We start from the raw sequence: 14,812 nt of genomic DNA, 5'->3' as shown, positions 1-14,812 counted from the left end.
GATTTTACAATCCGGATTTCGGCCCGGATTAAATCTGGGCCGAAACCCGGAACCGGAAGCCGGTTTTACCGGATTCCGGACCGGGCCGGATTTGAACAGTCCTACTCATAGTACTTGATTTGTGCAACAAATACTCTTTTAAGTAAACGGTCATCAAGTCCATGGGTTTCAAGAAGCATTTATTTAATATTTGAATCTTTGCATTTTGGGTCAAAACGGTTATCAAGTAGATTTGACTTAATTCATGCGAGGTTCTCCTTAAATACCTAGCGACTCTCCAAAATCATGTAAATATTGGTTTATTTACTGCGATGTATATCTCATTTCAAACTTCTTAAGAACTTTTTATTAAATGACTTTAGATAGAACAGTATAAACCAAACATTTCGTTTTGATTCTCATCATACATTTAATAGATGTTACTTGATTCTTGCAGATCAATCATTGCTTAGAATTTAACAAAATACTAACTCAATGATACCTTATTCAGCATCTATCCAATGTTGTTTTCTTTTTTAATCTGAAACAGACCTCTGTTTTTTGATAAATAACCTGAAACAGACTTGTGAAGGTCAAAAATCCAATAATAAGGGTACAGCAACAAATTTAATCCTGAAGTTAATTAATAATACACACTTCAACAAGATATTTAACTATTTGTAGGTCTGCCTTTGAGTCACCTGAATGTTCTTGGAGATGCACATTGAGCCTCCTCCTTGTGGAAACAATAGTATGTGTCGTCTCTAGCTGTGGTAATCAAAACCATCATGAAACGACTGGAACTCAACTAAATTTGCCTGTGCACAAACGGGGGAACTAAATAGTCATACAAAACTTCAAGAGCTGATGAAAATACCATGTAGGCTAAAAGTAAATATACCAGCACAGCAAGTTGAGCTTGCGCTGGAAAATCTATACTTCATCTACTCCTGCAGCTGTTGCAGTTTGCACAGTGGACTTGTTGCTGTCAACGGCCACTTGGACTTTCTTACTACCGGGGCCTGAAGAAACTTTAACCATTGCTGGTCTCAAAAGCCGTTGCCCAAGCTGAAACCCACGACGGAATTCTTCAATTACAATCCCTTCCTTGAACTCATGCGACTCCTCACGTGCAATGGCTTCATGCAGCTGCAAAAATAAAATTGCAGCCCACATTGAGGTTTAGATGGCACGGAAAGATTTGTTAAGTTGCTTATCAATTCAGATTCTAATGACTACCACTCCAAGACACAAGCCTTAATTACCACGTCTCTGTCAGCCTTGGGGATTACACATCTCACTTGGGTTAATGATTTGGACAATTCACTGTCTAAAAGTGGTAAACTCCCCTCATAATATGAAACCATAAGCAATAAGCAATATATTTGACTTTCAGATGATAAGATGAAAATAGATAGGCTACTTTTTGTAAAGGATTGAATAAAAAAAGAGAAATGATAATATTTGCAGTCGTGAAAAAAATGAATTAATATGGGACCCACATGAAAAAAAAAACTAACTTTTTAATCGTGGACCCCACTCTTTTTCAAAGCGATTGCGCGGCGTTTGCAATTCCACGACTGTATGTAGCATTGCTCATAAAAAAAATGGCATCCAAGTAATGCTCAATTCCATCTTAATTATTAGTTTTCATTATTGAATACATTTTTCTTTTACATAGGGACTGCACGAGGAATTCAACCAAGCTACATGTCCAGAGAACCCGACTCAATCCAAGATGTCACATGTCAGATTCCTGGATGTATAAAATGAGTGGACAGTAAAATCTGTTATCTTTACACGGGATAGCTCCCAAGCATGAAAATTCTAGCAAGCAAAATGACCTCATAACTACTTGCAGAGAAAGCCACCTAGGGTGGGGGCTCAATGATCCTTAGGTTACTCTCAAGTGTTTGGCATGTACTAGGTCTTGGGTTTGGATTCGAATATAGATTTGCGCTATTAGTATTAGCTGCCTAAGGCTTCATTGAATGTCCTAGTTGGACTAGGGTGTAAGCTATGGCTCAAACCCGACTTGAGTGAGTGCCTGTGGCTTCTCACAATCTAGGCCCCTCCTGTCCGCTTCCCAATGAGTAGGGTGCTACTATGGTTAAGCTTAGGTAAAGAAAACACCTCCACCTCCAATTGCCCCTTCTTACCGCCCCGCCCCGACCCGCCTCCCCTCCCAAAACAAAAACAAAAAAAAAAACACCAAAAAAATAAAAAAAAAAACTACTTGCAAATCACCACAAATCTGATAAGGTATCAAAAGCTCACTTACCAAGGGATCGAAAGGCTTCCCGACAGTTGCTACCGCAGCCACGTGCAAGCTCCTCATTATCTCCACGAATTGCTTGTATATACCCTGATAACTAGCATTGATCTTTTTTTCCTTCTCTGTTTCTGGTTTAAGTTGTTGCTTAGCTCTTTCAAAATTATCCACCATGGGCAAAAGGCTCTCAATTACTTCTCCTTGGGCATCAGACCTTATGGTCAGTCTCTCCTTCTCTGATCTTTTCCTAAAATTGTCAAAATCGGCTTGTAAGCGGATGTATTTCTCCTTCCCAGAAGTCATTTCCAGTGATAGAGCTGATACTTTTTGGGCCAATTCATTCCGCTCACTTTCTATTACGTGTACCATGGACTCGATATCAGATACAGTTTTTTCATCTCCAACAAGAATGGCATCCTTGTAAACGTTAATGAGAGTCTTTAAACTGGATGGGTGGTTTTGATCCTCTATACCATTTGCCTACGTAAAGAAACAAAATTTGTCTATGAATTGCATCTGTAAAATAATTAAACCAGAGAAAATTACACTTCACTCAATCTCAAAGAGCCACTCCTTTTACAAGATGACCAGAGACCACCAGAGTACCAAAATTGTCACTTTACCTGCAAAACTGTCACTCCTTTGGAAATTTACTCCCTCCCTTCAACAGTTAAGATCATGTTACATCACTTTTTTTTTCGTATATCACAACTCATGTTCCACGTTAAGTGTGATAGGGGTGATAGTTAGAATGATTAAGTATGATTTATCACACGTTAGGTTCATGTATGCTGCTTAATAAAAATGTGAGGCCTCCTATGGGTATTTATCGAGAGTCAGATTTAGAAACGATGATGAGTTGGGAAAGACATGAATGATACATCCCCTGGGCGCGCACACACAGAATTCAAAGTAACAGGAGAGAGAATTTCAATCAACATAGACAAATTAGGATTCATAATAATCAAAATCCCTTGGGTTAAAGGTGGATAATGTAAATGCATAAATAAAAAATATAATTGGGAGAAACATGAGGGGGGGATAGCTGATATATTGACCAATGCCAACTATGTCCAGATCCTCCCGGATGTTGTGTCGTTGTTAGTTTGCAAATCTTAAATGTGTCCTTCACTCTTTCTAGCCAAGGAAATTCTCCTCTCTTTATCATTAGCATAGGTTATTCAACCACTGTATAGAAGGATATTAATACATTATATTTAAATTCTGAACTCATTTTTAATCAGAATGCTCACATTTTTTATTCAGAAACAGTCATGATGGGGGATCATATTACCTTGTCATGAGTCCTTCCAACAAACCCCTTTTTTCTCTCCTATAATTTTCTTCTTAGAGTAGATTCATAAAAAAACATCATTAATGCCAACTTGGAGAGGGTTCAAATGTGAAGATTACATTTTCCTCCAAAATTACCTTCCCAAGGCAATGACAACTATCTACCTAAAATTAGTTATCTACAATATCATCACAAAAGATAATTTACAGATCGTATCATGACCCGAGGACATACTATTCGCATCTATGTGACAAGTGCCACCTTACTACAAATAGTTTAACGCTTTCATGAAAATTTTCCAGGCTTGAAAAAATAAATAAATAACTAGCAGCATTCACATCTAATTACTTACAAAAAAATAAAGTTACATTTACATCGTTAACAAAATTTATTTCATTAGTTATTTTCATCCATATTTCAAATCATTTTTTTCAAATCATTTTTAATCTTGCCCATGCGAACCAAAAATCTGGCTCCACCACTGGTCGCACCCCCTTTTATACGCTTTTAAATGAAACTTATTACTTATAAAATAAATTTCCCACCAAAATCTATAGCTCATATTAATAGGCATAGCCCTGGGTATACAATTATACTAACCAAGTTAGAAGCAGCAAGTCTGAATAAAAAAAAAAAATGAAAAAAGTTAATTCAGCATGAAAACGAAAAACTTATGGAGTTCAGGCTGCAATACTCAAAGAATAATAATATAACAACAACAGTACAATAACAATAGCATTTAGATTCTCTAGAATTACTTGTAGAGTGAGATAGAAATAGTCGCATGTTGTAAGACATTATAACTGCCCGAGTGAATTACCGAAGAGTCTATGTCATTTGCCTGCATCTCCCACTGTAGACCTCAGAGTTCCTATCCAGAGTTCGGATACGAAGTCCGGATCCAAACTAGTAACAGATAGAAACAAGCATTAAGCACAGGTGTGAGTTAAGTAAACAGCGTACCGTGGGGGCGGAGTCTTGGGCAGAAAAATAAGATTTGAAAAAACGCCTGCACTTGTTATCCATGGTGATTGGGGATGAATTGGGGAGAGGAAGAAACCCTAGAATCGGCTTGCAGAGGAGAGGGCGGTGGTGATAATGGAGGGGTTGAGAAAGTGCTAGGGCTTTGGAGTGCTTAGTGGATAATGAGAAAGGAGCGGATAGGCGAGGAGGCAACAGGGAATGGTTAGAAGGAGACACCGCCATCGGCACCGTTTCGTATCTTGCTTTGCAATAAGTCAGAATGGAGCTTTGGTTTTGTACTTAACCTCTCTTCTACTTTCTAGTTTCTTCTTCTTATTCTTTTTATTTTTTTATTTTTAACGAAGTAATGAATCTAATTTACCGACGAGACTCGGTGTATTTTGTTAGCTAGACTACTTGTTTTTTGTCATTTCGCCCTTTCTTCAAAGCCGCTTCAAGCCTACAACTCTGCCTCTCATCAATCTGAGTAACACTTATTACAGTCGTTAAATTTATAAATATTTTGCAGTAGTTTTGAAAAAAAAGTACGATTAATTATTAAAAAAATTAATTTTTTTAATGTAAATTTTGTATATATTTATTTTTTAATTAATTATGTGATATTTGTACAATTACGACGGTAAGTATTATTTCTTTAATAATTTACGTCTATTTGTTTTATTTCAACCATTTTATTTTATTTTTTTAAAATTAAATTTAAAGCCTTTTCAGATTCTAAATTTTTCGTTTTTAACTATCATATCTTTATCATTATTTTTCTCAATATCCATGTTTTTTAAAACTCATCTTTTAAGTTATATATAAGAATTATTCCATAATCAAGTTTGTATGTAAAAGATATTTAGTAAAATACTTACATGATAAAATTTGATTTAAAAAATTAATTTTAAAATTTGAATGTTATAAATTAAATTTTATCTTTTAAGTGATATAAATGATATATTCTGTATACCGATTTAAGAATAGAGTAGTTTAAAATATAAAGATTTCAAAAATCTAAATGTTATATAATTGTAATATTTTTGCGAATTCCTTGTTATCAATAACACTCTTTGCTTTGCATAGATTAAGATTTGAGGCCTGTGTTATTTTTATTTTTACTTTTTTTGGTAAAAAACTGGGACCCATCGGAGTCTCGGGCCACAAGGTGGCGGCCAGATTCATCTACCCCGCAGTTGTGAATTTAGGCTAGCAAAGAATGGCCATGACCAAGCCATCGTGACGGTTTAGACTCCGGTGCCGTTTGAATGATAAGTTGAGATAAAATTAATTAAGATAAAAATTAAATAAAATATTATTTTTTAATATTATTATTATTTTAAAATTAAAAAAAAATAAAGTATTTATTATAATTTTATATAAAAATCTTAAAAAATTATAATGTTAAGATAAGACAGACACATTTTCTATTCTAACGGGCCTAAATAACATCTTAACTGCCACATCAATCGTTAAACCTAGACTATGTATAATGACTAAGGGGTTTGGCTTGCCTCCTGTGCCAAAATAACAGGAAATTTCCTGTTAAAAAATTAACGGTAATGATCGGCTACTAACAAGCAATCATACCATTCAAATTCCTTCTTATTTTCTTTTCTCTCCATCTGCACTTGTGCTCATTTTGATTTATTCAAAATCTTCTATATTGTCACTTAATAATTTTCATATATGAAGTGTCCAACATATTTCATTCCCCTCTAATTTTAAAAATAATATTTGCGATTTTAATTTTGAGACGTGTAAAAATAAATTATATTACTCTCATTTGAGATTTATTTAAAAAATTATATTTTTAATTTTAAAACTCATTTAAAAAAATATATATAAAATTTATACACTCTAAAATATACCTAACATTACTCATATAAATGTTTTGTCAAAATTTTCTTAAAAATAAGTTTAAAGATATCAATGAGAATGCACTTATATTTGTTAGATTATTTATTACGTGTTGGTATATAATATATTATTTATTACAAATATTATAAAATCAAAATATATTAATATTATAAAAGTAAAAGATATAAATATATTTGTTACAAGTTATTATATTTAGGTCTGGCTTGCCTCTTAATGAATAAATATGTTTAATGAATATTTCATGAATAAATATGCAAGCCAAATCCTTATATTTAATGAATAAATATGTTTAACGAATAAATACGTTAAACATATTTAGAAATGATTAAATATGTTAGACATATAAGAGATAAAAGTTATTAAATAGCTGGATTACTAATAAATAATTATTAATTCTTTAACAGGAAATGTCCTGTTATTTTGGCACAGGATGCAAGCCAAACTCGTGACTAAGAGTCAGTTTTAAAATTGAATTTAAAAGTTTAAAAAGTGTTTTTAACGGTTTAAAAGCTCTTTTTTTTTTTTAAAATCATATTTAATAAATTTATAAAAAGTACTTTAATCACTTAAAAAAGTTAAAATTTTACTTTTTTAAAAAGTACAAAATTAAAACTTTTATCAAAAATCCTCCTGTAAATAATTATATATTTTAAAAAAATTAATGTAACTAATTTCAATCGTGCTTTAAATATATATTTATCAAACGATAAATAACTTTTGAAATATTGAACTTATTATTAAGTTATAAGTGACAAACTATAAAATTATAAGTTATATTTTTCATCACAATCTCAAACATACACTAAAGCTAGGATCACCCAAAAGAGCTAGGCGACCACTTGGTCCCGACCCCGACCCCCCCCCCCCCCCCCCCCCCAAAAATAAAACAAAAAAACAAACAACCTTGTTTTTCCATTTGTTAATTTTTTAAAACAAAAATAATAAACAGCATAAAATTTCTATATTAGAGAGAGAGAGAGAGAGAGAGAGAGAGAGAGAGAGAGAGAGAGAGAGAGAGAGAGAGAGAGAGAGAAAATTTACCCGATGATATATTTCCAAAACTACTAAAATGCATTGATTTTCAAAGAGTCTGAATTTTATTTTTTTATTTTGAATTAGAATAGAGTACCCTTTTTTTTTTTATCATATATTTATGCATCTTTGGGTAAACGGTGTAAAAAAAAGCTGGCCAGCAGTAAGCAACATAGAATTTCTTCAGCCATTATATAACTAGAACACGCTTGCATGACATTTCAAGCTGCATTTTGGAACGCCCTAGCCATTCACAAGCAAATAAGACCGAAGAACCCCAAACAAAGCAAAAACACCACAATCTGAAAAATGTCAAATAACATCTTAGTTCGCCATCAGCACTTGATTCAAACATCCAAAGCCAAGTTTGCAATAGTTTCAAGTTTCCAAAATGGCAAACTAAAACAAACCACCCTAACAAAGTAACTAATGCAAGGGTCAATTAGTAAAGCAGCTTCCTGCCTGCCCTGCCTTAAGTACCTGCATTTATAGAGGAAATTTAAATAATAATAATAAAAAAATAAAAAAATAAATCATCAAAACTTGGTGGTAAATGTAAGTGAAACTTGGTGGTAAATGTAAGTGACTCACAGTATGACTGTTAAAGATGCATAAGCGGCCTCATCCTAGATAAAATGATTCAAAATAATAATGACCTCTGAAAGGTAACAGACTCTATCTTTAATCTTCCTATTAAAGGTGTATCTTCTGATCCAAAGACATCTTGTTTTGATAGGTCCCATCCAAAGACATTTATTTAGAAGTGTTCTAATACCTGTAAAGCTCCAACACAGTTTTGCAGTCATATTTGGATCAAAGGGTAAACAGACCATAAAGCCAATCAATCAAACCGGCTGTAGTTTATAGACTTGGATCTCCTATAGTTATTGCCCAAACTCTAGGGCTAAGAGTAGGAGAGAGACAACACATAAAATGGACTCAATAAACATTTGTAGCTGCCCTGGTGAATTTCTTGGGTAACATTAAATGCTCAATAAATATTATAGGCCCACTTTATTTGTCTATCTCTCTTCTACTCTAAACCCTAGAGTCTATTCAAGATAGGAGATCTCTGTCCGTAGTTAATGAATACATGGCAAGAGATTTTCACGGCTTAGTACCTCACAATATCCATCTATGTGCCAGTGTATATAGGTCGTTATGAACAAGGCACTCCTTTTAGTTATGAGATGCTGAAAATGATGTTGTCTTTTCTTTCACACAGGTCACCGAGGTCATTACTATAGTTTATAATCCTTAATGCAGACCATAAATAGAAAAGATTATCACTGATGTAATTCCAGAATACATACCAATATCCAAATGATACACATCAAATCAAAATGGAGAAGATTACCACTGATGTATGCGACAGTACAAACCCCCATGAATGCTTCACATATACTTCCTGTACCAAAAAGACACTAAGGTTAATATAATTAGATTTAGGTTCACTATATCTGCAGACAATTTAACAATATTGCTAATGCTTTCTCAAGAAAATTTTAGCAACTAATATTCTAAATTATTAAAAATGATCAATGAAATTGATTGGAATCTTGTTTCCCTCTTTCATACATCTGGAACTTTCCAACATAGGAAAGGAGAAGGTAATTACATGAGATGATAAGTAAGATAAGTTTTATTAATTAGCAAAATGGCACCGGGTGCCCGAGAACAGCGTCAACTGTCCACATATACACAAGACACACCTAATTGAGATGCAAAAATTACCTACATGCAATTTTGAAAATAAAAACAAGCATCGCTACAATGGTTATAAAAGAGAAACTTCATACATTTTTAGTGGAACTGGTCGTCAATGCCATGGCAAAAGACACTTCTACATCCCCAAAGGTTACAATAAGGCTTGAATAAAGTTCTCTCAAAGGAAAACATGTCATAAAACTTATCACAAGTTACCAATAGGCCAAACTCCTAAGAATCATAATCAAATTTATGGAAGGTTTATATGACAACTGTACAAGATATCTTTACCAAGAAAAAGAAAAAAGAAACAAGATATCTCTGGGAATAAGCATCAATGCACTTCATCATATAAAGTAACAGCTTAGTCAAGTCCAGTGAGTGAAAAGCATACCTGTACAGCTACTTATCAGCATGACATAGACGCAATCACTAGTTCACAAAGTACATGCCTCAAAAACAGAGGCTCTATTACATTGGACATCAAGCCTGTCAAGCAGTTTTGTGTAAGTCGAAGAAATATCCTGTGGGTTGTTTATGCCTTCAGTTTCATTGTAAGCTTTGATGCCATCATCTTCTGTACTATTAACATCATCAAAACTACTTTCAACCGGTTGCTTTATATGAATGATCTTACCAAACAACTGAAAGCAACTAGCACCAACTTTTGTTGAGCTACAGCACTGGGTTCCAATCAATTCTGTGCCAAAGGAATGCACACTGCTCTGGCTATGTGGTGATAAGTTTTCAGACTGTGAACTTCCAATATTCAGCTCAGTAGACACAGTTTTCAGCTTTGGCACCATGTTGTTGCCATAGGAATTATCGGCCAACATATTGTTTTCACTTAATACGTTGGATAAAGTAGATTTGGTGAATAGATTTTGCCTGGCTCCCTGCATGCCAGCAGGAAAAGAGTTATAATTCAACAATGATTGGCTCATGTGTCCCATTGTTGAATTAGTAAATCCTGTGATGGGAAAGAAAAGGTCCCCCTCTCCATCAGTTAGCAGCCCAGAATTCTGCAGGGCTCTGCATTTCTTTGCGGGAGGAAATGTAGTATGGAGTGGTGATACTGGAGAAACATGTTCAACTTGCCAAGGACTCACTCCCTTGGCATTCTGCAGAACTCCAGGTTCATCCCATGTGACCTGTGATACACAGACAGAATTTTTTTTGATAAGTACTCACCCAAATTTAATTCAAAGCATTTTCTTCCTTTTTTTGGGGGGTGGGGGGTTTCGAACCCAAGCTTTCCATTTGGAGAACCAGGTCAGCTATGTGAAAATTCATAACCTCTAATGCATAGAGCATGCAAGCCCATATACTCCCTTTAGAAAAAGAATAATGATAGCCTTACCACTATTCTACCACCACTTTACCACTTTTTTTAATTTGTTAATTTAAAAAAAAAAAATTACTTAATAATTAAGAAAGTGACTATTAATAAAATTATATATTTTTAAAAAATTTTTTAATGATAAAATATATTAAAAAAAATACTTAAAAGAAAATAAAGAAAAAACAAATACATTACAAGTAGTAAAGTGGTGGTAGAACAGTGGTAAGTCTATCATTACCCTTAGAAAAAGGTGAGACCCACAAAACAAAGTACATTTTTTCAGGTGGGTCATTTTGTTTTTTTTCAATGGGCCGGCATGGGGCTTGCACACCCAAATCATTTTCTCATTCTCCTGTCAATGTTTCACAACGAGAAGTGATTAAAAATGTTGCCAAATAACCTGATCAACATCAGTTCACTTCCATTCTATAATCTACAATCAACAGCATGAATTGGGACAGTCGGAACATACAAATATCAAGCATAAACTCTCCAAGCATATGTTTAATTGACCAATTTGTATTAATATTCTCAGGATCTATGTATGTAACTGAGCAACAAAGCTTGGAAACTTCAAAGTCTCAAATGGATCAGTGATATATAATCAAATAGCACATGAACGGACTAAAGATAAGTTAGTTTATACAAACAATCCATACAACCCCAATTCTGTTCAGTTCAACCTCATCTTATAGTGCTGAAATAGGGTCTATGAGCTGGCCCTGACTAGTATTGTGATTTTTTATTATCAGATGGTATTGTGAAATATCACCAATCCACTTCATAGGAATCAAAAAAACCCTTGCATAAAGTAAACAGTCATGTTCCCTTAAAAGACCTGTTCACATCAGACAAATCCCAAAGTAAACAGAAAATAAAAGGAAAAGACAAGAAAAGAAAATCTGTTGTCCTCTAATAAAAAAATAGAGAGAAACAAAATAAGCCCCATTATCAAAAAAATATTTGCTTTCAATGGTACTGGTATTTGTTAAAAAAAAAAAAAAAAAAAAAAAAAGAGCGCTACTGGCACGTTGTCATCACTTCAACACCGAAGGAGAGGTCACGATCCTCCATGATAGTATTTTCAATTCAATTCAAAATCACCAAAGGGAAAAAACAAGAAAAGAAAACATGTTGTACTCTAATTCAAAATTAGATAGATGCGAAATAAGCCTCATTAATCATTATGTCAGCACATTTAAAGATAAGTAGCATATACCTCGAAAGCCCTTTCTGGGATATAAAACTTTATTGAAAACCAACTCTTTTCCATTTCATTTTCCATCATCTATTAAGAAATTGTAATTAATGCTCAGAAAAAAAAGGAATTACATTATTTTCTGCCCTACTTATAAAAAAAAAATGTATTCAGTGCTACTGGTACAGTGTCATCATGGCAACACCAAACGACAAGTCATAAGCCTCGTGGTCCCTCCCACCTTCAATTCATTTCAATATCAATTACATCATGTAAGCACACATGCTGGCCATGGACTACTTCAAGAGCATTCCGATCAAATTCAGAGACAATATCACAAGATTTTCATAGTTAAACAAGGATTTTCGTGCAGTGTCATCTCTTTGTTAAATATCCAAACATGGAGCTATATTAACCTCAATCTTCATCGCCAAAACTAAATATTACTAGTTTTTACCTGTATGTTGTTAGCTTCTCAATAATCATAATAGACTATGGAGCCAATAAAAATGACACATCAATCCGAACAATGTACTAGGATTACCCATTCCAACACATCAATCGATGCAAATTCTATCTAGGATGTAAGATCCTTGAAATCAAAATGAAAAGTCTATCCCGAATCTGGACACCATATAGCCTATCAATAACTTGTTAAGGAAATGCAGAAACAACCCAATGAAACATATTGCCAAAGAAACACGAGAAGTATGCGATACAGTGTGGATACCATGAAACAACAACTCTTGTGACGAAATGTATGCGATACAATATGGATGTGACACGATATGGCTAGAACACATTAGCTGAACAAACGATAAATGTACATCTATCGTTTACACTGCACTATATATTATATTTTTTTTATTAGGTTAAATGAGAACATTGCATTATAATAGATTGCATATCACCAATCAATTTGTTATTTCAAATCTTCTAATATTTAACACCTTAGAATTTTCAAACAGCAATTAAAACTCCATTTTTAATATTAAGAAAAACTTTATTTTATCTGACACGTTGTGAGCGTCCTGCCATTTACCAGAAGTGCCCAGACTTTGAATATTCTTATTTTTTAATTCGAGGACACGTATGCGGCCATGTCCAAGCCGTATCCGTGTCCGACACAGTACTTCAGTGGTTCAGCCCTTTGAAAGTGCTTCCTAGCAATTTCATAGGGTACATGATCAAAGAAATCAAACTAAAAAATTGCTCAAACAGTACATGCAAAAGCGACATACACATCTACCTGAAGCAAGCGCCAGGGAGAGCCCCGCCAAGGCCCGCTGTCCGGGACGGAAGCCGAAGAAACAGTTCCCTGAAACCAGGTCATCCTCGATGAATCCTCAGTCTCCATTGCCATCTTCACTCTCATTCCGGCGGTCCAAAACATATTCAGCGCTTCTTCCACCACCTCCGCCTTTACCACAAAGTCCGACCACCCTGCCTTTGGATAATACACCACCTCAAAGGGCATCTCCTGCGCTGCCAACTCCGCGGCCTCCGCCACCGCCTCCGCAGATAGCCTAACCTTCCCGCTCCTCGAGAATCCCTCTCTTCCAGAGGCATTATCATCATCCGGCGTCCCTTTCGTTGCTTCTGCGATCTGCAAGCTCCACCTGCCGCCGCAATCTGCATTGCTTGAACGCACTGCGCGGCGGACGCCGATAAACATCTGGCCCCTAGAGTTCCTCATGAACACCACGGAATCGCCCGCAACCAGCTTCTTGTGGTTCACAAACTTGCTCCAACCAGTAGTGAGCAAGTGGCGCCTCGGCGTACCACGATAAATGTGCCGAAAGTCCCAGACCACGCCGTGAACGTCGGTAACGGACAAGTTCTGTACCGGAGGCTCGGCTTGGTAGTTGAGCGGCGGGAAGATCGAGTCGGCACAGAACCTCGGGACGGAGAAACCTCCACCGTTATTGGCATCGGACGGTGTGAGAATCTTCGAGAAGGAGACGAGCTTATCTGGTTCTCCCGCGCCTTCGTTTCGATCGGGCTGGTTAAACCGAGAGGGGTCGAGGAAGGAGGAGGAAAGCTGGGCGTTAATAGGTTGGAGGAGGAGTTTCGCGAACACCTCGTCGGTAATCGGATCAGCGAGAAACTCGACGGCGGAAATATGACAGGGAATGAGGGGCTTGGAGAGGACGAGAGGGGAGAGGAAGGTGGGACGAGAGGAGGACTGCTCGACATGGCCCTGGGGAAAGTAGTAAACCCTAGAATGGACGGTGGGGATCTGAACGGAGTTCCCAGCGCAGGCGCGCCAGATTTTGGGGTCGAGGCGGCGGAGATTGTTGGCCGGAGATGGATCCCGAGGCGGCATCTTCTTGGAATTAAGGAAGGGAAAAAGAGAAGGATATGAGGCAGAAATCTGGGGGAAAACAGAGAGAAAGGATCGGGTTAGGGTTTTTTAACATAAGGGCGCCGAGAAGATGGAACTCTCCGAGTGCGAGTATGAGAGTGAGTGAGTGTGTGTCTCTTTCTCCCTAAAAAAAAAACAGTGTCTGATGAGCTGAGAGAGAGAGAGAGAGGATGTGTGAATGCGTGTGCCGTGTTGGGGTCGGAGAACGGGCACGGAAGCAAAAAGCGGGGGGAGTGGCTAATAAAAGGATGCCCTCTGATTGGTCAGAAATTTACAGTTTTTGCCACGACAACGTAACTACATTTTAAAAATACCAAGGTGTGACTCGACGCGTTCACCAATCTCACCTCATACACAGTAGTAGTCTGCTTCCGGACCAAAGCTTATTTTTCAATAACAAACGTACAAAAATTATATAAAATAAATTTATAAATTAATATAATTTACTTTATAATAAAATTTATTTTATAATTTAATATATAATATTAAATCACATTAATTTATAATTTTATTTTTATATAATCACTTCGTGATTAAAATATTTTCTTTATTTTTAACCCATCTTGTAAAAATTTATTCTATGTTTTTTAAAAATATTCTCTCTTTTTCTTATCAATATTAAAATTATTAAAAAATTAAATTCTTTTTTATTTATGTGTCAATTATCTAATGAACTTATTTATGTGTACTCGAGAAAAGCATTTATTTCTTTATGATTCTATTAATAACTAAAGTTTAAAAACTCTAGAATACGAAACAAGTACAAAACGGCGTCAAAC

General features: G+C 35.5%; 2 protein-coding genes across 4 annotated transcripts; both read right to left on the bottom strand.

Moving 5' to 3' along the window:
• Window positions 1–320: 320 nt before the first annotated feature.
• LOC122309646 (protein GrpE) lies at window positions 321–4,825 on the bottom strand. Of its 2 annotated transcripts, XR_006242478.1 has the most exons (5): window positions 4,509–4,825; window positions 2,261–2,731; window positions 881–1,128; window positions 681–797; window positions 321–552 (listed from the first exon to the last, which is right to left on the bottom strand). XR_006242478.1 is itself a non-coding variant. In XM_043123181.1 (4 exons), exons 1-3 carry the CDS (start codon window positions 4,749–4,751, stop codon window positions 913–915), a joined length of 930 nt encoding a protein of 309 aa, XP_042979115.1. In that variant the 5' UTR covers window positions 4,752–4,825; the 3' UTR covers window positions 567–797; window positions 881–912. The 2 variants fall into 2 exon arrangements, 1 of the variants encoding a protein (XP_042979115.1); XM_043123181.1 differs by lacking the exon at window positions 321–552 and having other exon boundaries at window positions 567–797.
• Window positions 4,826–7,585: 2,760 nt separating this feature from the next.
• Window positions 7,586–14,253, bottom strand: LOC122309645 (auxin response factor 17-like). Of its 2 annotated transcripts, none has more exons than XM_043123180.1 (4): window positions 12,918–14,253; window positions 9,523–10,279; window positions 8,735–8,829; window positions 7,586–7,901 (listed from the first exon to the last, which is right to left on the bottom strand). In XM_043123180.1, the coding sequence occupies exons 1-2, from the start codon at window positions 13,992–13,994 to the stop codon at window positions 9,566–9,568; spliced, it is 1,791 nt and encodes a 596-aa protein (XP_042979114.1). In that variant the 5' UTR covers window positions 13,995–14,253; the 3' UTR covers window positions 7,586–7,901; window positions 8,735–8,829; window positions 9,523–9,565. The 2 variants fall into 2 exon arrangements, with proteins under 2 accessions (XP_042979114.1, XP_042979113.1); XM_043123179.1 differs by having other exon boundaries at window positions 8,779–8,829.
• Window positions 14,254–14,812: the final 559 nt, after the last annotated feature.

The sequence above is a fragment of the Carya illinoinensis genome, chromosome 5, assembly GCF_018687715.1.
Source record: "Carya illinoinensis cultivar Pawnee chromosome 5, C.illinoinensisPawnee_v1, whole genome shotgun sequence".
Taxonomy (NCBI): domain Eukaryota; kingdom Viridiplantae; phylum Streptophyta; class Magnoliopsida; order Fagales; family Juglandaceae; genus Carya; species Carya illinoinensis.
The sequence above is the reverse complement of the archived record's forward strand: the minus strand, read 5'-3'. Positions and strand labels throughout refer to the sequence as shown.